General features: G+C 40.1%; 1 protein-coding gene across 1 annotated transcript in view; it reads left to right on the top strand.

Annotated features, from left to right (window-relative positions):
- ITIH2 (inter-alpha-trypsin inhibitor heavy chain 2) overlaps window positions 1-23,304 on the top strand; it is a 61,354-nt gene that overhangs the window by 12,709 nt on the left and 25,341 nt on the right. The window contains exons 2-8 of the mRNA XM_018566177.1: window positions 4,746-4,799; window positions 14,264-14,296; window positions 15,891-16,063; window positions 17,263-17,367; window positions 20,046-20,208; window positions 20,303-20,410; window positions 22,272-22,397. Of these exons, the coding sequence (XP_018421679.1) occupies window positions 4,746-4,799; window positions 14,264-14,296; window positions 15,891-16,063; window positions 17,263-17,367; window positions 20,046-20,208; window positions 20,303-20,410; window positions 22,272-22,397 (762 nt within the window). The remainder of the gene's footprint in view (window positions 1-4,745; window positions 4,800-14,263; window positions 14,297-15,890; window positions 16,064-17,262; window positions 17,368-20,045; window positions 20,209-20,302; window positions 20,411-22,271; window positions 22,398-23,304) is intronic.

The raw sequence follows: 23,304 nt of genomic DNA, 5'->3' as shown, positions 1-23,304 counted from the left end.
CCCCCACACCCAACTGTTTTGTTTTTTTTAATTATAATTTTTTTTTAAATCTTTATTTATTTTAAAATTTTAGTATTTATTTACATTTTTAAACTCTTTCAACCTTTTTTTTCCCCACCAACTATTTTAATTGATTTTCTATTCTCCTCGGTACCACAGAGCTATTCACTCACTGCCGTTTGGCCCCTATGACAATTGGGGCAAACGGCAGTGAGTGAGCTGCCCGAGCTTTGGCTCAGCCAATCCAGATGTAGAGCATGTTCGGCTGACCGAAGTGCAGCCAAAGGCAGCCGATGTGTGGCTGATTTCAGCCGGTATACGGCTGAAATCAGCCGTACAAGCCAGAAGTGAACAGCCAAACAGCGTTCGGCTCACTTCACTTCGGCTGGGTTATTCACTCGGCTGCCTTCGGCAGCTTTGTGAATAATCCCCTTCTGCTTCTCCTTTTACTTCCCAGTCACCAAATGGGAGGATCAAGGCTTGTAATTGTTAATGAACTGTAGACAGGCCTGTGTAGCTGGCTGTCTAAATCTCAGAACTGAATGGACAGATATACAAATCCTTTGAGCACTTTGAGTTACTACTGTTTGCCTTACAGTTACTTTGTTATGACTTTGACACTTTCCTGCCTATGTGCATTGTTTGTAATCAAGTAATGACTTGCATTGTGAAGAAGCAGTAAAAACACAACCATTGTGTAGCAGATGCTGTGTGTATTTATTATTTGTATATATATAGTGCCAACTATTTTTACACAGCACTTTACATAGTGCACATTCACATCAGACCCTGCCCTCAAAGAGCTTACAATCTTAGGTCCCTATCTCACATGCGTACATACGAGGGACAATTTAGACAGGAGGCAATTAACCTTCCAGCATGTCTTTGGAGCATGAGAGGAAGCCCGCAAAATTACAGGGAGAACATGCAAACTCTATGCAGATAGTGTCCTGACTGGGATTTGAACTGGGGACCCCCAGTGCTGCAAGGCAGAAGTACTAACCACTATGCCACTGTGTACAGTAAGAGAATATGGCTACCTCCTTGTACAGTACATACATGACAAACTATATGTAGAAAATAGTTTATGAAAAGATTTACACAGACTGATGTGTTTATTTACATTCATCTGATCTCTTTTATATTTATAAAAATTACATTGAAAAGACTACACAGGCCTTTCAATGTAAGGTTGTAAGGTGCACCGGTCCAGCTGTTTTCCATGTATTGATGTCTCTATTTGAATGTTAAGATTAAAAATCAACTTCAAAGTAAAAAGGGAAAGATGCAAAGACAACATCCCTGTACGTGGTTATCATCAAATGATAAACTAAAAACTGCATGTTTGCACAACCTCTCAGTCCCTGTCCTAGCTGTGACTTCTTCTACATGGCAAATATTTGCACTGGACAGAACAAAGTTTATCATTTTAGATTTAGAAAAAAAAAGTTATAAACCCCACTGGAAAGCATCTTTCTCCTCATTTGAAGAAAGTTTTATTGCTGGAGGCCAGAGGGATCTCTGGCTGGCAATTGGAAATCATGGGGAATCTCCTTTATCTTTTGTTGCTTTTATTCTCTGCTGAAATAAGGGGATTTGATCTGTACATAGAGGAGTTCCCCGATGCTGCTGTGAGTATTGCTGTACAATTTGCATTCTCTTTTCTATCTAAACCATTTAGTGTAAGCTACTGTATGCATGTACTCGGATTTTAAAATCAGGCCTAATGGCTTTTGTTTTAATGAATGGCATCATTGTCTATAGTCTGGTGTGGATAAACAGAGTGATAGGTTATCATGTATTGAGCTATTTCTATGGCAAGTACCTGAATAAGTGTTTACATCTATTGCCATGGAATAATATTACCTGCTCCAGGTCACTTTATAAACTATTATTTGCAAAGTGTAAAATGCTATGATGAGTGTAGTTGATAAAGACCATAATTACCAAGGCCCAGACTGCATATTCTAAGGGTTTACATTAGCTCAGGGGTCACAAAACTCTTCAGCTCACTGACCCCTTTATGGAGTTTCAGATTGTTAATTGATCCTCAAACATTTATAATATGAACATAATTTGTTAAATACTTTTTAGTAGTATCTTAATAGATGATAATAATAATAATAATAATAATAATAATAACATTACAAAGTTAACATTTCAAATATGAAAATTATAGGATTTAATGGTAGACTCCATCTCATGAGCATCAATAAGGGCAATGATATTTGGTTGTGGATTGGTGAGTTTTAGTCATAAGTGACTCCCTTACAGGCTTACAGCTTAGTTCGAGTTGCATTTGCATGGCTAAAACCAGTTTCAACAATGTACACATTTGGAAAACAGGTAGAAATGGCTTAACCACTAAATAGCTGGGGGTCTTTAACAACAGTATTTACATTGCCCTAATACTCGTGTAGCTCTACAGCGACCTCAAAATATAAACTGACCTTAATCAACCTGCCATCATTTATTGACCCCCAGCCATTTCATGCAGCCCTTGGGTAGTCCCATGGGCCCATGGCAACTGAACCACTTTGGGAAACCCTGCATTAGCTTGATGTCTACCCACCATCTTCTGGCAACTTAAGCCAGCCTGGTTCTGGAGGTAATCCTGACCTTCTTATAAATGGTAAGACTTCTGTGCTAACTTGGAAAAGGCATTTAGCACAATTGCAGCCTTACCCACACTCATAATTGTTTGTTGTTGATTTTTATTTTAATTATACTTTTATTTTTCATATACGTTATATATATTTTTTAATATTTAAATGCTGAAACACATGTGGACTATAATAACGTAGCTCACGGGGTAACAATCAGCAATGAACAATTTAGGATAGTCAGAGAAATTAAATCTTTCTCTGGTGCTATAGGCATTGGAGTATTACTGCCAATTAAAGAAAGTCCGTTGGGACAGCTGTAGAACCAGTGGCCAGTGAGGTATCCAGTCTGCCCTAGCTGGCATTGTGGCACATTTGGAAGTAGCACTAGTTATAGGGCAGGACATGCACAATGCATAATGGGCAGTGGTACAAATGCCCAGGATCTAGAGCTGAAGTCCACAGATGAGCTATGATGGCCTCTACTTCTGGATGGAAACATTAGCTATGATAGGTAATAGATATCCTGACAGGTTGCTTTAAAAGGAATTACAACAGGGTAAAGACACATTTTTAATGTTCTTATATACATAGAATAGAGTCGGTTGTTGTCTGCTCCCACTTTGTCTGCTCCCCCAAAGTGGGAGCAGACAACAACTGGAGCAGCTGTGCATGGCAACCAATGAGCTTCTCTTTTTCATTTTCAAATCTTCACTGAACAAACTGAAGAGAGGAGCTGATTGGTTGCCATGCACAGCTGCTCGAGTTTTTGTCTGCTCTAGTTTCGATAAATCCCCCCCACCCCCCGAGTGTGGCTATTTACTAACAAAAACATTTAGACACTTTATTAGTGTTGTATTCTAAACCCAACTCCTTGAAGTAATGATTAATTTAAATTGCTTTCCAAAATCATTATAAGGCAGTGGTTTGTTTACAATTCTTTTGAGTGCATGTAAATTGTGGAACACACCAGATTGACATATACCTCAACAAAAGTTTCATACTAGACCACAGACCTCTGTTGTTCTTCACTGATCTCTTAAGTAAATGCAGTCAGGCCTACCACCCATCATAATACTGACTCCCAGAAAAAATGAGGTTACCTTTTCCAAGCATCATCTCAACTCTTTCTGTACAAAGTATTATTTTACCAAAAGACTAGTTGATGCTTGGAACAGACATCCAGCAAACCTAGTGAGTCAGTGAGTGCATTTAAACATACTTGGGACACAAAAAAAAATAGTTCTACACATGTTAAAAAAAGGAAAATCAAAATCAAAAAGGGGCAGACTGGGTGGGCCACTTGGTATTTTGCTGCCAACACTCTTCTATGTTTCTATCAGAAACAAATCTTTGTGTGTAAAGTATTATGCCTTTCAGAACTAGATTGCTATGCACAGCCATGTCATACTGATGTTGTACTATTGTGGGTATTTTTTTTTTCATAAACAACAAAACCTAAATATGAGGCTTCAAATATTTTTGAGAGATTGAGGGCCAACGTGACCTGTATGTCAAGTAAATGTGGGCACAATATAATACTAATAAAATATATTTTTTCTTTGGTGCAATTTCCATATAACATGTACATAGCTGTGATTTGTATTAGGAATAATAATATAATTTATAATATAATAATAATAAGTCTGAAATTCACAACAAACCTAAATGCATCATAATAAATAGGTGTGAATTAGTAATAGGATAGCTTTAGTGGTAGTCTTTCCTTGCAGCTCCAGGTCTTGGTTATCTGAATGCAGTTTGCATGTTCTCCTCCTGATACACAAATAAGATACATTTTTGTTAATAGTTAAAGTACTTGAAAGCATTTTTAAGAGTTAACTCCTGAGATTAGTGTCACTTTAATGCACCCAGGTATCAGCTATAAAACATAGAGGGGGATCTGACATAGTAGACCTCTTCCCTTTGACATTATTTAGAGGTTTTTTTTTCCTTTCAAGGATTTTTGTTAAACATTAATAACTTAGCACATTGGGGGAGCCCCATTTTAGATGTATGATACAGCTGCTATGGTACATGACTTAAATTTTCTAAGTAACTACAACATATATGCTGGTAAATGTTACTGTATGCTCTGGAAAACAGGACTAACTCTAAATTTTTGTCTTTGTATTCTTTTAGGATCTTGGTCAACTCATGGATGAGTTGGAACCCCATATAAAGGACAGAATAAAGGTAAATGTAAATTAAATAAGTAATCTTTATATCTGCCTACAATTCATATTTAGGAAATGATTTGTGTCTCCAACCTCATGACCTAGCGCCACATGCTGTCTACATGTGTCAAAGCTTCATAAGTATTGGCACTCTTGGCATATCTTAACGCAAGAACAAAATTGTAATACATTGCAACTTGCCAGTCCTTGTATGTGGCTGCATTAGTTTTCATTTTTCAAGCTAAGTACATTTTCTGCCACTATAGAAAAATACCTTTTAGATAGTGCCAGAATTCCAGTGTCCTTGTAACTTTGTGAAAAATGTTACCAGCTTTCCCAGCTTCTGGGAACTACATGTAACCCCCCTACTATAACTAAGATAAGGAGAGGGGAAATGCATGTTCCCTGTTGTAGAGTTTTCATACTTTCTTTCAAGTAAAATCATTGTTGACAAAAAAGGAAGGGAAAACCTCTGTAAGGGAGCTTTGGATAGTCATTTATCCAGAACTAGAATAAAGGTTTGATGTACACTTTAACCTGAGGCCCCGTTCCCACCGAGATGTTTTATAGCTCAACTGCCAAAGCACTACAGCACTCATCAAGAAGAAATCCCATTGTTTTTAATGACCCCTGTTCACAGCTGAACTTTATGTCGCTCGAAGTGAACCACATGTACCTCTAAAAAGTACATGAGCTTCTTTTCAGGCAGAATTGAATGTTTTGGCCTTATAGACTTTTGCGATATTGGAAGTGCCTGAAAAACTCTTGAAAAGCCTGTGTTTACATGTGTTTTTCTGGCTTTCCCATGTAAAAGTCTATGGGCCAAAAACACTCAGTCCTGCCCCTATACTGCAAGCAGTTCATTGAAAAAACACTTGAAAAATGCATGTACATACGTGCATGAATTACCTCTAAATCACCTGGCTATCCTCATGCTTAGGTGTGAATGCAGCCGAAGTGTTGAAAAATAGACTCTTTATAGACCTCCTTCTTAACAAGTCATAGAAAACAGGGGGCAGGGATATATAAAACTCCCAAGGATCTCAATGAAATTAATTTTAGTGACTAGTTAAGGGGATTGGCTAATTTTCTTATCAGCAGCCCACCCCCCCCCAGCTTTATAAATTTAGACAAAAGTTTGAATAGGTTATATTAAGAGATCTAAACAGCTCTTCCATTACAGAAAGTTTTTTGCTTAATGCTCAAACTTGTTTCTGCTTACTGAGCTATAGTACATTGTAGTAGTATTATTTAAAATATCACATTTTGTTTTCTACAGTAAAAGCCAATGACAGCTAAAACAATAACAATCATTCTAGCAAATAATGAGCATAAAACTGGAACCAACGGAATCTGGAGCAGTAGCCCATGGCAGCCAATTAGCTTCTCTCTCTCATTTTCAAAGCTTAACTGAACAAACTTAAGAGAGAAGCTGATTGGTTGCCATAAGAAAACTGTATGCTCCAGTTTTCATGAATTTTCCCCCACTGAGTTATATTTGAGAGATTTAAGCTTATTGTTCCAAAATTAGCAATTTATTTGCCTTTATCTATAGCTTTACCTATGAGAAAGAGTTACACAAGGATTAAAACGCATTTAAGAAAGTTCTTATGCACTTTAGAGGCTTTATTGTAATCTTTAACCTGAATAACACAGTATGAACTTCTATTTGCTGATGTGCAAATAAACCAGCTTGCACAATGTCCTGTATAGTTTGGTCTTGAACTTATATCACAGTGTACATTGGTCTGTGTATCTCAGGAAGAAATTTAGTTTTTGTAAATATCGACACAAAATGCACAGTCCACATGATGGATTATTGTGAAAGAGGAACTGGAAACTAAAGCAAACAGTACCTAGAATTTTTGTGCATGATAAGATGTGTAAGATCACAAGCATGTTTCACATCATGTTCTCCTCCATTAAATGGTCTTTTGAAACCAATAAAGCTCAACCTCACAAAATTGCAACATTTGTTAAGCAAACAAATAGTGGTTGAGTTGTAGATCTGATCTTTGCCACCATGAGCAGAACTGTTGTTTTGCACACATCTAGCAGGGACTCAGCAGGGAAAGTCTCCTTACACCTGGAATGGCATTTCAGTGATCACATATTTATGGTAGCACGGGTTCAAAAACCTTAAAAATAAGATGTGTTGAAATGATTAATATTCTAGAAACACTGGAAATAAATATTTTCAGTATTGATTAATACAGCAGCACAAATTCCATATATGCCAACTCCCTCCTTGTTGGCCTACCACTAAACAGACTATCCCCCTTCAGTCTATCATGCCAGACTCATCCACCTTACCAACTGTTCAGTGTCTGCCACTCCACTCTGCCAATCCCTCCACTGGCTCCCAATTGCCCAACGAATAAAATGCAAAATATTAACAACAACGTTCAAAACCATCTACAACTCTGCCCCCAGCTACATCTGCAACCTCAACTCAAAATATCACCCAAATTGTCCTCTCCGATCCTCTCAAGACCTCGTGCTCTCTAATTACCTCCTCCCATACCCGCCTCCAGGACTTCTCCATAGTGTCTCCCATCCTCTGTAACTCCTTACCCCAATCTGTCCTCCTATTTCCTACGCTGCCCACCTTTAGTCAGCCCCGTTGGCTGTCAATCTGATTGGATGCAGACATTGTTCAGGTATTTTGAGAGCCAGCGGGGCCGACTAGCAAGATACTGAAGCTTGGCCCAGTGGGAGATTCCTCCATCCACACAGTTTAGCATAGATGAGGAATCTGTTGCACTTTTTCTATCTGACCATAGAAAATCTGCAGATAATCTATAGGTGTATGGCCAGCTTAAACCCTATTATACTGAAATTGTATTGTAAATTGTATTGCAACTGTACTGTCTCCCCCATTTTGTAAAGTGCTGTGCAAACTGTTGGCACTATATAAATCCTGTATAATAATAATGGAGCAAAAGTTGTTGCCCATATGACCCCACTCTAAACTGACAATCATCAAAAACTTTCATCTTGCTATTGGTTAGTCGACTTGTAAGCGTCCTACATTGTTCAGGCATTCCAGTGCTGCTGTTCATAAACTGTAAATCTTTTTATGCTCCCACCATGGAATCTCGGGCCATCTGCTGCATTCTCTATAATGCATGGGAAAATGATAGCAGTTATTGGTTAAAGGGAAAAATGTCAGTATTCTGTTTTGTTTTTGTATGTTTGCCCATAAAAATATAAGTATTTATTAGTGTTCACAGTTCAACCTAACTCTAAATATTAACTATGGATAAGCACATATGCCCAGGGTTTAATTTGCAGGGGGCTTGGAGAATTCTGTTTGAAATTCAGCAAACCCAAAAATAACAGGCAAATTACTGTAAAATAATAATTAACCAATAATAGGCAAATTACTGTAAAATTTAAATTTGACAACGTTTTAAAAATGTAATAAAACACACAATAAAGGCCTGCAGGGGATGGGGATGGGTGGAGGGTCACAGCAGCTAAACAACTACAGCTGTTGCTGACATGCACAAAAAGATAGTCCTGTGTGGCACACATGGATATGAAGCCCACCACATTGCAGTCCAGAAGTTTTTAGCCCAATAAAGCACAGTGTAACATTGTATAGCAACCTACTACTCTCCTTACTCAGACTGTCAGCTCACCCTTCACTGTTCCAACACACACTTACAAATGGGGAGTCATGCTGTAACTTAAAAGTTAAACTAAACTCAGGAGTTAAATCTTAAAAGTTCATTCAAGTACCTTAACTCTTCAAACCATCTCTGAATTGGTGCTGACACTGTCCTTACTTCTGGAAGGTGGCCACTTTTGTTCCTAATGGTCTCTGGGTGTATTGTAAAGTAGCCAACACTCCAAGCTCACCCCTGTGATGAACTACAGTCTCAATACAAATTGGTAAACTAAAAGTGAGATTGTAGTCCATCACGAGAGTGAGCATGGAGAGGTGGCTACTTTACAACACATATAGGGAACAAAAGTAGTCACCCTCAAGAAGGAAGGACAGTGTCAGTATGAATTCAGAGATGATTTGAGGATCTACAGCTGAGTGATACACAAATAAGCTACATTTTTGTTAATAGTTAGGGTACTTGAATGCATTTTTAAGATTTGACTCCTGATTTTCTTATATATGATAGCTGTAATGGATGCTGTGAATGTTATAATAGATACTGTGAACGCTGTGTGTCTTTGTTAAAACTAGGGATGCACCGATATCGTTTTTTCAGTAGCGAGTACAAGGTTTTTTTTGGTACCTGCCAATACAGAGTACCAATTCCGGTGCCGTGTGCCCTGATTATCAGGCAGTCGGGTCGTGGATCATGACCTGCTTCCTGATTGCCTGGGAAGATGATGTTCTATTGAAAGAACACCAGCTTAACTTGCCGGGGCTACCTGGCTTCCTGACCAATCAGGAAGCCGGGCGGCCAGTCATAAGGTGCTGTCCAGCTTCCAGATTAGTCAGGAAGCCGGGCTGCCTAGCAACAAGTGAAGCAGGCTGCCTAGCCAATCAGGAAGCCGGGCGGCATGTCATGACCTTTCCTGATTGCCTGGGAAGATGATGTTCTATTGAAAGAACACCAGCTTAACTTGCCGGGGCTACCTGGCTTCCTGATCGGTCAGGAAGCCTTTTTAAATTGTTGCTAGGCAGCCTGGCTTCCTAACCAATCAGGAAGCCAGGTCATTATGTGCCGTCTGGCTTCCTGATTGGTTAGAAATCCAGGCTGCCTATCAACAAGTGTAGTCAGCTTCCTAGCCAATCAGGAAGCTAGGAGGCAGGTGTAACGCCTTTACGGACTGGAGTAGCGTGGATCGCAGCTGCGGAGGCTTCTCAGGGTTGGAACTCTGGTTTCACTCTCTCAGTTTTAACAGAGAGTTAGAGTTCCTCGCATCACAGCCTCAGTTTAATTTATATGGTTAATGGATGGGGTTAACTATGCAAAATAGGTTGAGAAGCAGTGGCAAATGATAATTAAGAGTATAAATGCAGTCTAATGAGCTATACCCAAACTGGTGAAAGTACAAACCCCCAATGTAACCTTAAGCCTATGCAGGTAATACTTTATAACAGTCCAGCTGAGGATGGGGTGCAACTGCACTTAGAGTACTTGCGCTTTTGTAGATGTGTCACAATGGGAGCAGTAGGGGCTCCTGGGTGGTATCCGGATCCGGGGTATGCTGGAGGGCACAATCTGGAGGCTTGTGGAGGGTCCCAGGAGACAGCAGGCGTTTCTGGCTCAATATTGGAACGCCATGCTGTCTCAACTGGGCGTTTAAATAGGCCACTGATGGATAGGAGGAGCCGAGGGACGTATCGGCGCACTTCCGCGTTCCACGGTGGAACGCACGCGGTCCCGAAACCCGGAAATGAGGAGCGTGCGCTCCCCCCTGGAACGCAATCGACCCAGCAAAGGAGCGGCTGGCCGCCGCTTCCTCCCTCCTTGCCCGCAGGTGACGGCGGCAGCCGTTACAGCAGGTCATAAACCACGACCTGGCTTCCTTATTGGAAAGGAAGCCAGCTCCATGCTCCCTCGGTACTGCCAGTCAGAGGGAGATCTCCCTGTGACCGGAAGTTCCGGTATCGGAGGTAAGTATCCGAGCATTTGGGTAAGTACAAGTACTCGAACAAATACACAGTATCGGCACCGATACCAATACTAGTATCGGCATTGGTGCATACCTAGTTAAAACACATGGTGGTAGTTATTGTTTGTATGCATAAGGGTTAATTGCGGAGTTAACTGACCCTAGTGACAATAACATTCAGTCTGTTGGCACTGCAATCTTTGATCTTTGTCCTGAAGGGTGTAGCTGAGAATGCAAACATTACATACTTATGGGTGGGATTTAAGACTACCACTGTCACAAAATGACTGTAAAAGGGACAAGAGGGCATCAGTTGTGCATTAAAAAAAAAGATGATTCTACAAATGGTTTAGGAAGATGTTCTTTACAGTAAGAGCAGTTAACATTTGGAAATCTTTATGGCATGAGGTAAACAGAATGTATTCTATTTAATAGAAATTAAATAGAATTTAAAAAAGGACTATACCCCAACTGTAATAGTTTGGTGTAGCACACAAGCCAACAACGGATTGCTGAAAATTGACATTCCCCAGGTGTTGCTCATCATATAAGTCTGGAGAAGGGTGGTTCCCACATAACAGCATTTAAGGGCCGGATGTCCAGCAGTAGAGGAGTGGAGAGAAGGGGAGTGGAGAGAAGGGGGGTGGAGAGACGGGGAGTGGAGAGAAGGGTGGAGAGAAAGTAGAAGGGATAATGGAGGAGTGAGTCCTGAGAGGAGGCATGGGGGTGGCCCAATAGCAGCCATGGTCACGATGGTAAAGCAGTGTTAAATGTGCTTATTGTGGGGCTAACATGTGTTAGAAATGAGTTGTGATGCATTAGAAAATCCAAGGGTTCTACATTGTGTAAAATTAGATGTAACAATCAAGCACCAGCTTTGCTATGTTCATGATTGTTACACCTAATTTTACACAATGTAGAACCCTTGGATGTTCTACTGCATCACAACTCATTTCTAACACCTGTAGTAAACTTTTCCTGGATAAAGCTATGGATCAGGAGAGTATAGAATGTAAGTCAAGTTGTGGAGATTGTCGCTTATTAGAAGATGTTAAGTGGTCATATGTGTCAAAAAACGTGGCCCAAAAGGTAGCAAGCCTTAAGCAAGTCCATCATATGTGTAGCATCATGCCCAATTGAGTGGGACATGTCCAGCACGCTTCAGGAACTTAAGGGAAGATGGAAGGCAGTTTGTGAAACCATCTGAAGTTCCTCTCCTGTATACAGCTAGCCCCAGAAAGCTTATATGTTCGTAGAAATTATTTGGAAATATTGTACTCTGGAAGGGTGCATCAAGTTCCCTCTCCCATTCTGTCATGTAGTAAGGTAAGCTAGGGGATAGGTTTGATAGGCAAAGAGTTAGTGTAGAAGCAGAGATTGCATGGCTGTCTTGTTGCATGCACTAGGTTTTGAAAGAGGTAAGAGGCCTATATAATGAGCATTTGTGCCGTAAGGTGTTGTAAAAGTTCCTGAGTTAAAAATAGGCCAACCTGTACTCTGGAAGTGAACAAAATCTTCAGTGAGAGTTGTGAATGGCCTTAATTCTCCATTTGTCAATAAAAAAAGGTAGAATTGAACATTACACTGTTGGTAGAGCATTCAAGTATTTCTGTTTTTTTGCCCTGCTTAAACAAAGCACGGATTCATTTTGAAAGTCATTGTAATGGTTATTGTTCCCAGCTTCTAGTTCCTAGATGAGTAGGCTGACCATATTTCCTTGAGACAAAAACGGGACATTGGGATGGCAAAAAACAGGACGGTTTTAATATTCCATATTCATGAAAAAGTAAGATGATAACAAAGGTTTTATGACAATATAGTAGATGTGTACAGCATAAAGGTGTGGACAAAATTAATTATTATGCTGTTTCGGATTCGAAGGAACGAACCTCCAAATCCAAAACTGCACATTGAAAAAAAAATGTGCTGGCGGCCACATTGACCGCCGATGCATCCATACGAAACAGTGGGCGCCAATATCATGGTGCACCCAAGAGGGTGGTGTGTCTTCTTACGTGACCTCAGATGCACCAAGATGGCGGCGCCCGTACAATAGTAATTCGGATTCAGATGAAAGGCCGAATTGATAGAAATGCGTTGATTTGGCAGTTCGTCTGAATCCAAATGCACATCTCAATAATCAACAATTATTCTTCAGTGACACAACTCATACAATGCAGGGCATTCTTTCTGCACCTTTCCCCCTTTCTATAGTGCCTCATATCCTTTCATTGTGTCAGTCTGAGGAGCAAAGAACTATGCCATTAACCTTGACATTTCTTAACACTCTGGAGCATTCCCCTGCTGAGATAAAAGCTCTGCTGTTGATCATATAAAATGGCTGCCTAAAGTCCCCGCCAGCGCTTATTCTTTCTCCGTGGCAGCACTGACTGGGATGAAGTTACGTATAGGCGCAGAGTGCACTCTGTGCGCCTATATGTAACTTCCCCCCTGTCAGTGCTTCTGCGGAGGAAGAATAAGCGGCAGCGGAGACTTCTTAGGAGTGCGCTCTGTGCCCCTTCTTAATGAGAACGGCTAGCCGCATTGATGTAGAAGTTAATTACGTTCATTAGTTCATTAAGAGGCGCACAGCCTCAGAGTGCACTCCTAAGAAGGAAAACGGGACAAAATGGATTTTATAAAAGAAGCTGCGGGACAGGGTAAAAATTAAGTAATAACGGTACTGTTCCGTTTAAAATGGAGCATATGGTCAGCCTATAGATGAGGAGAAAAGAGGGGAGAGGAGGCATGAGTATGCAACTGAAACTCCCTTCCATCCTTCACAAGACGCATTGCATTCTATGAGAAAATACAAGATTTTTCTGGATGGACGAGGAGGGGGGTGGGTATGTGACATCCCTACAACGCTGGCAATACAGCGCTTTGTGTAGGACGCGGCTTCAAACAAATAATGATTTTTAAAGTAATCAGTCATCCACTCCTACTCTACTTATAATTACGGGTAGCTTACTTTACTTTTGCAGTTTCTACAATGAATATTATTTTTCCCAGTGATACTGTGCTGAAACCTATTCACAAAAAATAAATCATGTAGGTGGATGGGTCTGTCATTCCTCAAGACAATACATTTACATGGACTCACTTACTTATGATTATTTGAATGAATTTCCAAGGTGAAACAAAGGATAGAAAATAGGCCTGTTACTCTATCTGCAACGGGAGGTATTTGCACCTAACCAACATAGTAACACATCATTTTCTGAATACAATACACAAATAAACAGAAATGTCTCATATTAATACATGCACACAAAGCAATCTTAGAATGCAAACCGGATGAAGAAATGTCCAGAAAAAGGTTTACAGCACTCAAAGGGTTTTTGAAGATTAAAGACACAATAAGTGTCCGCTAGCACATTGCTGCATTTTGAACTGAAGAGTGCTTAATCATATGCCTTATGATTAAGCACTCTTGAGTGCTGTAGGCAGGTGGATAGAGTGCATTGTTTTTATGCTCATCATTTCTTTGGGCTTCCTCAAAATGGTGCGTGTGTGTGTGCGTGTGTGCGTGCGTGCATGCATGTGTGTAGAGGGGACATTGGATTGTAGGCTCTGCTGGGGAAGGGATCAGCATAAATCATTGCAATATTTACACCTCTCAATCTCACCTTGTTTACTACAACATGTCACACGCACACCGATGTATGGAAAACAAATTGTGCTGTGACCCATTTGATCTCTTTAATAACATCAATCATATTTTATAGTTACCCATGGCATCAAGATTATAATATGGTTTGTATGTACAACTATGTAGTAAATACATAGATATGTTTGTAATATACAAACTGGAATAACTGTAATTTACAAACATGTTTTCTTTACAAAAAAATTAGAAATAAATATATATATTGAATCTGTTTTCTTTTCTTACAGAGGAGTCTGACATTTGGAGATGATGGTTTAGAGGTATGTATTACTGCTGAGCATGCAAGGTCAATGTAAGATAACCGTTAGCTGTTTCTGTGACTGCAAGGTCAATGACACTGGCCACAGGGAAAAAAGTTGTCCATCAACAAGGAAGACTATTGAATCAGTGTATGGTAGTGAGTAAATACTGCAGGGAGAAGATGCGAAACATCAAATAACATACTTTAGTCTATCTAGCCATCTGTTTGATCTATGAAAACAATGTAAATAATAATAAAACCAGTTTTAAAGAGTCTGAAGACAAATGAAAATTGGGGAAGCTCTGTGTTTTAACTCTGACGAGTCCTCATCTCTCACAATCCCCTAGTAAACAGTAGAGGGACCTCTGTCCTACTGTGGTTTGATGAACTTGGTTGTCTTAATACTGCCCATAAATGGGGAACACTGGCAAATAGTGCCACTATACCAATGTCCCCATTAGATGATGCTGCCAGTGAAATTTGAAAATCAAAGAGTTGCAGGAGGAAATCTCTCTGAAACTGACCATAGTAGAGATCAGATAGTAAACATTTATAACCCAAAGTAGTCAACGTTTCTGGCAACAGACAACATACACTTAAGAGGTGTATTTATAAACAATTCATATTTGCCCTGTGAAATTGCATGTACATTCGTTCTGTGCAAATCTAGGTACAAACAAATGTTACTTGCATATTTTGTTTCCAGATTATATGTAATATTGGTTAAATATCACATTATGGCCTAGATAGAGCTAACAAGCATGGGAAGTAAATAATTCTTCCCCACACTCCTCAGCTCCATCTAGTGGCCATAATGCAGTATATAGCTGGAACTACATTGGATTTGGAAAGAAAATATGCTAATAACATTCGTTATTGCCTCCATTTACACAGAAAGAACATACAAGCAATCTCACAGCATAAATGGCTCTGCAAATTGTTTAATAACACACCCCTTAAAGCCCATTGCCACCTTTGTGATTTAGTGGTTAGCATTATTTGTGGTAATGTAGAGGTGCACTGATGATGTGTGCACATTTTCTTGACTTACATTGCTGGCTTTTTTTTTTTTTTATTGACTTTTTTAGTAGGCCTGAATCCTAGAAATGGAAATATTTCTCCACAGGAAACTCAGATACGGGGGTCACTAAACACATTACACTATTTACAAGGGCAGTTTATACAATGTGATTATGGAAACGTTCCCGGGGTGCCAGGGAGAGTTAGCTGTTTGGAGATCAGTGTCCCTGGTTAGCAAGCAATCAGGGACGCTGATCTCACTGCAAGTGGCCGGAGCCAACCGTAAGATCACGGCTGGCTCCGCCCAGCTGTCAGAAGCAGGCTGTCTGCGGGCCAATGGCCGGCCGCTCGGCCAGCTTCGGCTTTCAGCACGGCTCAGCCGTGATCGGGAGCTGTACGGGCTATTGTGAATAGCCCGTACGGCAACCCTTCGGTTCTACTGAACCGAAGGGGTCCTGGGGCCGAAGCTAGCCGAAGGATCGGCCGAAGCTACGGCCAGATCCTTCAGCAGCTTCGTGCATAGACCCCTTAGTTTCCATTTACCCTCTCAGCATGAGTATATTCTGAAATACAATATGTCTTTGTTTTTACAGGTTCCATCCAAGGACTCAATCTCTCTGTACAGCTACAAAGTAGAATCCACCATCACATCACATTTCGTCAATACCATGATACAGAGCAAAGTGGTGAACACTGCTTCATATCCACAGAGTCTCTCATTCGATATTCAGATTCCCAAAGGGGCATTTATCAATAATTTTACTATGTAAGATTCTTTTTGAAGCTATTTTATCATAGTTATTATTATTATTATAATAATAATAAAGGATTTATATAGCGCCAACAGTTTTGAGCACAAACTATGTACACAATATAGGGAGCAAGTACAATTACAATACAATGCCATACAAAAGGATTAAATGGCCCTGCTTGTGAGAGCTTGCAATCTACACAGATCGGCTAAAGGCGGATAGAGTTGGAGATAGCCGGATAGGTTGTGGCAGGGAGTTCCAGATGGTGGTAGAGGCTCTGGAGAAGTCACGGAGGAGGTGATGAGGGAACTAGAGAGGGGGTCGTCTTGGGAGGAGCGGAGAGGGCGCTTTGGGTGATACTATGAGATGAGATTTGAGATGTAACCAGGGGCAGAGTGACTTTCACATTTGTACATGGTAGCTTTTCCATACTATTGTTTTTGTATTAAATGGTAATCTATAGATTAGCCTGTAGAGGGAACAGTCACACTGCCCCCATTCTAAACAGCTACTGAGATAAGGAGGCTAATTTCCTAAAGGAGTTGGGAATATTCACAATCATTTAAAAAGCAAATTCCTGTTTTCTTTATCCGCAAAACAAATGGATAACTAAAGTGAATAGTGGCACAATTTATTGTGTGAGGATTCTCATTTCCTTTAGAAAATCAGCCTCAAGATATAAACCACATAAGGAGTGTGTTGTATTTAATGAGTCAGCCAACTAATTTATTTGCATTGTAAGAAGGAGCAGTAAAGCATAACCATTGTGTAGCACTGTAAACAGATCATTATACATATATACTGTAGATAGATAGATAGATAGATAGATAGATAGATAGATAGATAGATAGATAGATAGATCTATAAAATTTGTTGTGTGTGTGTGTATAAATATGTTCAAAAAGCATGGAAAAGACTAACTACTGGGACCATTTAAATGGCATTGTAAGGCTTACTTGGGGATGATGACACCATAAGTTTGATGTAACATAGAATGTTGTCTAATAGCAGATAAAGACAATATTGCTGTTGGGTTAGATCACCAAATCTGAAGGGAGGGATGGTTAATAACATTACATGAAGCATCATCAGTAATATAGATTTAACTGTATTTGACAGTTTTTGGAAATCATTTCTGAATAACTGTATATGATCAATAACCGAGAGACTATATTCCCATAATAATACAGTCTAAATATTTTTTCTTTTTAAGGAATGTTAATGGCATTACATTTAGTGGCTCAATAAAAGAGAAGTCCGAGGCAAGAGGTTTGTATGCTAAAGCAAGAGCAAGAGGAAAATCTGCAGGTTTACTAAGGTCAGTAGCTTTGAACATCCTAATGAAACTTATTTTTGACTTATCTTTAAGCTCCCAAGGTTTGAACTCAGCAACAATAAAAAATGACATTTAGCCAGTCAAAAGATTTCTGTGCTGCTCCTGCAGAAGACCCGGACTTCCAATTTTTGTTTAACAATTTAGCATAGTCAAATTACTAGTAGGTGGTTCTGGTTGTTTTCTATGTGTTACTTGGCTTATTATTCTTCACTTTTTTACAGCCTTATACATTTTACAATCATAGCCAGAGGATGGAGGATGTTTAAACACATTAGTGGGTCCAGGGGTCACTACATGACCAGCATGTTGAGTGTTCCACACATGGCTTATGGAAATTAAAATAGATGTAAACCCAATCACTAAAATGTCATATAAGCTTTAACATGTTGTTGCAATTATTTTAAAAACTATCAAATCTGAATCTTTCATTAAACAATATCTTTAATACTGCCATGAAGGTTCTTTTTCAGGCACTTCCTGTTATAGGGTGACAGTGCTCTACCCTGTGCCTCAATTTACCCCTGTGATGTCACTCTGTTACATTCTGTAAAAGGGAGACTACCAGCAGCCATGGTGAAGTACATTGCGCCGGCATGTTCTATTGTTGTCATGATCAGCAAACCCACCCTGAAAAATGGCATGCAGCAATTACTGGAGTACATGTCTGTAGACAGGAAGCTTCTGCTAGGAGGCTGCAGGAGATTAGCAGTGCTGAAATGGAACAAAGGATTAAAAATAATATACATTGAAAATAAAATGCTTTAACAAACTAAATTATATTAGGTTAGGGTTCACATGTATTTTAAAGAAAGATAAACAAATATATGGCCTAGTCCGGGGGTCAGCAACCCGCGGTTTCCGGAGCCGCATGTGGCTGTTTCATCCCTCTGCTGCAGCTCCCTGTCCAGGGGCGGAACTACCGCCGGGGCCTGCCGACGGGCTTCTCAGCAAGGGGGCGTGTCCTGTGACTCACCTCCTCTCCCGCCGCTTGTGTGTCACATGCCCTGCCCCCTGCAGTGCACACCGTCTGGCTGGGATGCTGGCTGTGAGGCTTGGCATGTGAAACCGAATGAGGAGCAGGGGGAAGGGGGGGTACGGGTGTAACTGCACACTGTGCGCTGTTATTTCATTTATTCAGAAAGTTATAATGGGGAACATTACATTACACTATTATAATTTCTGATTAAATGATTAGACAGGTCCGCTGTTCTATCAAAGTTTGTGACTAGGTTGGAATGTGTGACCGGTGACGTGGTCACACATTTAAATGTAATCCCGCCCAGTTTTTTGGTGGTGGAATGTGTGACCGCCAATAGGTCAAGCATTCCAATGCTTTGTCAGCTGTTCCAGGGCAGGTCGGCATCGCAGATCGTATGTGCAGGAGAACTGATCTGCCTTGGAACAGCTGAAATGTCACTTCTATCCGACTCTGTGAGTGGTGTGGAATGTGAGATTGTACTCACAAAGTCAGATAGAAGTGACATTTCAGGACCGAACAGCTGTTTCAGGGCAGATCAGTTCTCCTGCACAGACGATCTGCAATGCCGATCTGCCCTGGAACAGCTGACAAAGCATTGAAATGCTTGACCTATTAGCGGTCACACATTCTACCGCCAGAAAACTGGGCGGGATTACATTGAAATGTGTGACCACGTCACCAGTCACACATTGTAACGTAGTCACAAACTTTGATAGAACACCCCCATTATGTACGGCAAGGAGTCTGGGCAGCATGGGGGGCCAGGCCCCAGCAGCAGCAGGTAAGAGGAGTTGGGAGGAGGTACAGGGTAATGGACCCCGGCGACCAGCCCACCTGAGGCCCTGCTGAGCCCACCATAGAGAATCTCAGATGGGCTGTGAAGGATCTATGGTGTGCTCTGCAGGGTCACTCTCAGGTGGGCTCTGTGGGGTCTCAGGTAAGTCCAGAGTCCAGTGCGGTACTAAGCCCTGAGTCCAGTGAGTTACTAAGCCCAGAGTCCAGTGCGTTACTAAGGTCAGAGTCCAGTGCGTTACTAAGCCCAGAGTCCAGTGCGTTACTAAGCACACACATATACCTATATACATGCTATACATATAGCATAAAGCTAAAAAAACAATATATGTAGTGTTATCTTCATTTTAGATGTCGAAAAGGTTTTGTGGCTCCCGGTATTTTCTTTTCTGTGGGAAACGGGTCCAAATGGCTCTTTGAGTGTTTAAGGTTGCTGACCCCTTTTTACAGGCTACTATTATATCTTTTTACAGGTTAGGCCCTAGCCTGTAAAAAGATATAATAGTAGCCTGTAAAAAGATTTTAGAGGATGGGGTAAATTCATTAATTGACACCTCTCACTTTTCCTGATCATTAGGTTAAGTAACATTCCAGTTTACCTAAAGAAAGACAATAAACTGAAATAGTAAATGATTAGTGTTGGGTGGAAATATGAGAATATTTACACATAGTGATGTATGTCAAAGAGCTTACTAAATTTTAATCGTTTAGAATATCTTGTCTCATTGCATTTGATAAGCTTAAATATAATATTTTTAGGGCCATTTATGTCCAGGCTCTATTACAGTGCTCCAATAATAGTACCGGATAAAAATCTTCTGTTTTCTTTTTATTAATTAACCCTGATTGATTAGTTACAGTTGATATTCTTAAATATTGTCATGGGCAGGACTAATACCCTTGATATGGAAAACTTCAAAGCTGATTTAAATGTGCCAGGAGGAACCAAAGTTCAGTTTGAAATTAATTATCAAGAAGCCCTTCAGAGAAAACTTGGGACTTATGAACATGTGCTCTATCTGCAGCCAGGAAGAATAGCAAAACACTTTGAGGTGAGAGAACCTGTGAAAGTAAGAACAGATGGCTGCATTCAGCTAGTAATTGGTAATACATGGAAATTGACTTGGTTTCTGTTATTTATTTTAGGTGGATATCTACATCTTAGAGCCAGAAGGTCTAGGCACTGTTAATGTGGTAAAAACAGTTGCAGATAGATTTTCTAATCTCATTAAAGTTGACAAGAGTGATAAGAAGGTAATACCTGAATTCATCAAATTTTTAACCTAGCACTGTATTTGGCAAGCTCTACTCAGTTTTGGTAATTCAAGCAAAATATAATTATTTAAAGGAGAACTATGGGGTCAGTGTTTTTCCCCATAGTTCTCCTAAGGGTCACGGGAGGACACAAACTAGCATCCTCCCGTGACCAACAGCTCAATATACCGCGAGCTGCAGCTCGCGGTATAGTGAGACCGCCGCAGCCGCGACGGGTCCCGACATTACTGTCGAGATCCACCCAGCTGCGTGATTGATAGCTGGCTCTGCCTATCTAGAGGCAGAGCCAGCTGTACCCGCCCCCTCCCCCGTCCATTCCTCCAGTCAGCGCTGGAGGATCGGACAGGGGAGGGGGGGAATCCCTGCAGGGAGCCGTGAGGGACAGTCACAGGTCTCTGCAGGGACAGGATCAAGAAGTGAGCAAGCGACGGTATGTGTTCGCTCACTTCCCATTGTATTGAGCGACGTGTGACAGTTTCATTGTCACACGTCGGCTCGAACTATGAGGCTGAGTGCTTTTCACTCACCTCATAGTTCTCCTTTAAGTGCTGTCAACCCTTAGACAATGATCAAAAAAAATATTCAGACTACCGTAAACTGTTTAAAAATTGGAATTTATAAAGCAAATTATTGACACAATTAGATGCAAATCAGGCTGCCTCTCATTTAGCAATGTCTATGCAACTAAGTATTTGCACCCCCTACATCTGTAATCCTGGGCAACCAAGTGCGACAGGTTCCCAGGGTTTTGAGAATACAGAATTTCACTCTAAACAGATGCACAAAAAAAATGATCATCAGAGTTGGCTTTCATTCCCTCACAGTGCAACTTTGGAGCAGGTGAGGGAGAAAGCTGTAACCTTGTCGTAAATATGGCCACAAATCTGTTTCACTGCTTATGTTCAGCATTACCTTGCTGTGTGACAGAATTACTAAATTCAACACCCACCCCAATGTGGTTATTACTTTATCTGAACTTTGTTTTCACATAATCAAGTTTAGAACTAAGTAGTAGTGAAGTTGAGTTTTGATGATTGCCCATCTTTTAAGTTCTAACGTTGTTTTTCCAAAACCCATGCAAGCTGCTTTCCCTTTGGCGCTTTGGCCTTCAGAAAACATGAAACCCACCTGGTAGACTTTTTTTTGTATAGCCCAGTAGAATTGAATTATCTCCAATTTCTGGTAACAATGTTTTATCCAGTTGAGATTTAGGGGCTTCAGACTTCTGGTTTGTCTTGGATATTGTAACTATCCACCAGGGTTTGGTTAAAAAAAATAACATATTCAAGTTTAAACGCTAAAGTAAAAGTGGAAGAGTCAACATTTAGTCCCCGTTCACGCCTAGGCATTTTGGAGCTCAAAGCTAAGCGAATCAAAATGCTCAAGACAAGGAATCCAATTCATTTATTTGGCTTCTTTTTACACCTGAGCGTTTTGTTGTAAGCAGAAAAATGCTTGTCAGTCATTCAGTCAGAACCTGTGAGATTTTGCCAGGTTGTGTAATGTTTAATATCTGACAATTATAGATATTTAATCAATTGGACATATATAAAAATCTTCAGGGCAGAGAACTGTTTTTAAATAGTTTTTTTTATGTTTTTTTTTTTTAATTGGTCATTAATGAATTGTTTTGTAAAAAGTATACCTTCATTTTAAAATAAATTTGAATTGATAATTAACTATGAAATTTTGAGTTTAATATATATTTCCAAGTCACCTACATTGTAAGATACAATTGCATTAGGTCTGTAAGGATTTAAATAAAAAGAAGAAGATTCACATTGGCATTCCTTCTATCATTGTTACTAAGAATTATTTATTACATTTTATCCTGGCACAGGCTCACATATCCTTCAGGCCAACTGTTGATGAGCAGCGTGAGTGCCCCACCTGTCCAACTACTGCAGTGGATGGAAGACTCAGCGTGAAATATGATGTAAACAGGGAAAAATCCAGCCAGCTCCAGGTAAGCATGATAAAAACAGAGAATAACATGTCATCTCTGCATATGTATTAAACTTGGTAGATAGTCATTCATTAGAAACGGATTTGACAGCCTAGTCCTAGTTTTGCCATGTGTATTGTAAGCATAGTTTATACGATGGTAACATACTGTGCACTGCAAACTATTAGAAAATCCTAATCTCTACAACCGCAATTCACACAAGGATGGCAACACAGTATTTCAGCCAGGCACTGATGCTCTGAGATATTGTGTTAAAATAATGTTTATTCTACACACTGTATGATTATCAAGCAAATGTTTTAAATAATGAGTATTAGAAAAGGCTAATATATTGGCACATATTCTTCATCTTTACTGAAAACGATGAGAGCACTAATAGAAATCTTTTTTATAACTGCTTTCCTGCTTGTTTCACATAAGGTAGAATGCACAGAAACCAGTTTTTGCTGCTGACTGAGGGGAAAAATTTAAATTCCCGTTTAGGGCCCTTTATGTCTTAATATGGAGGGGTTCCCAATTCTTAGAGCACCTTAATTAACGATATCAGTATTCCAGCTACACAGCACTTTTGGAACTTGGCAGATTGGGATCCTAACATGTTCTCCCTGTGCTTGCATGGGTTTCCTCTGGGTACTCCGGTTTCCAACTACATTCCAAAGACATGCTGGAAGGTTAATTGGCTCCTGTCTAAATTGGCCTTAGTGTATGTGTGCAATAGGGACTTTAGATTGTAAGCTCCTTGAGGGCAGTGACTGATGTGAATGTGCACTATGTAAAGCGCTGCATAAATTGATGGCGCTAAATAAATACCTGTAAAAAAATAATAATAACCTACAGAAAAATTTAGTTTAAGATTGTACCACAATACCTGATATCACCCGCTGCAGGTAAAAATCTGTAACTACAA

Source organism: Nanorana parkeri, unplaced genomic scaffold (assembly GCF_000935625.1).
Source record: "Nanorana parkeri isolate BGI_ZX_2015 unplaced genomic scaffold, ASM93562v1 scaffold27, whole genome shotgun sequence".
Lineage (NCBI taxonomy): Eukaryota > Metazoa > Chordata > Amphibia > Anura > Dicroglossidae > Nanorana > Nanorana parkeri.
Note: the sequence above shows the minus strand (reverse complement) of the source record. Positions and strands in the feature narration are given on the sequence as shown.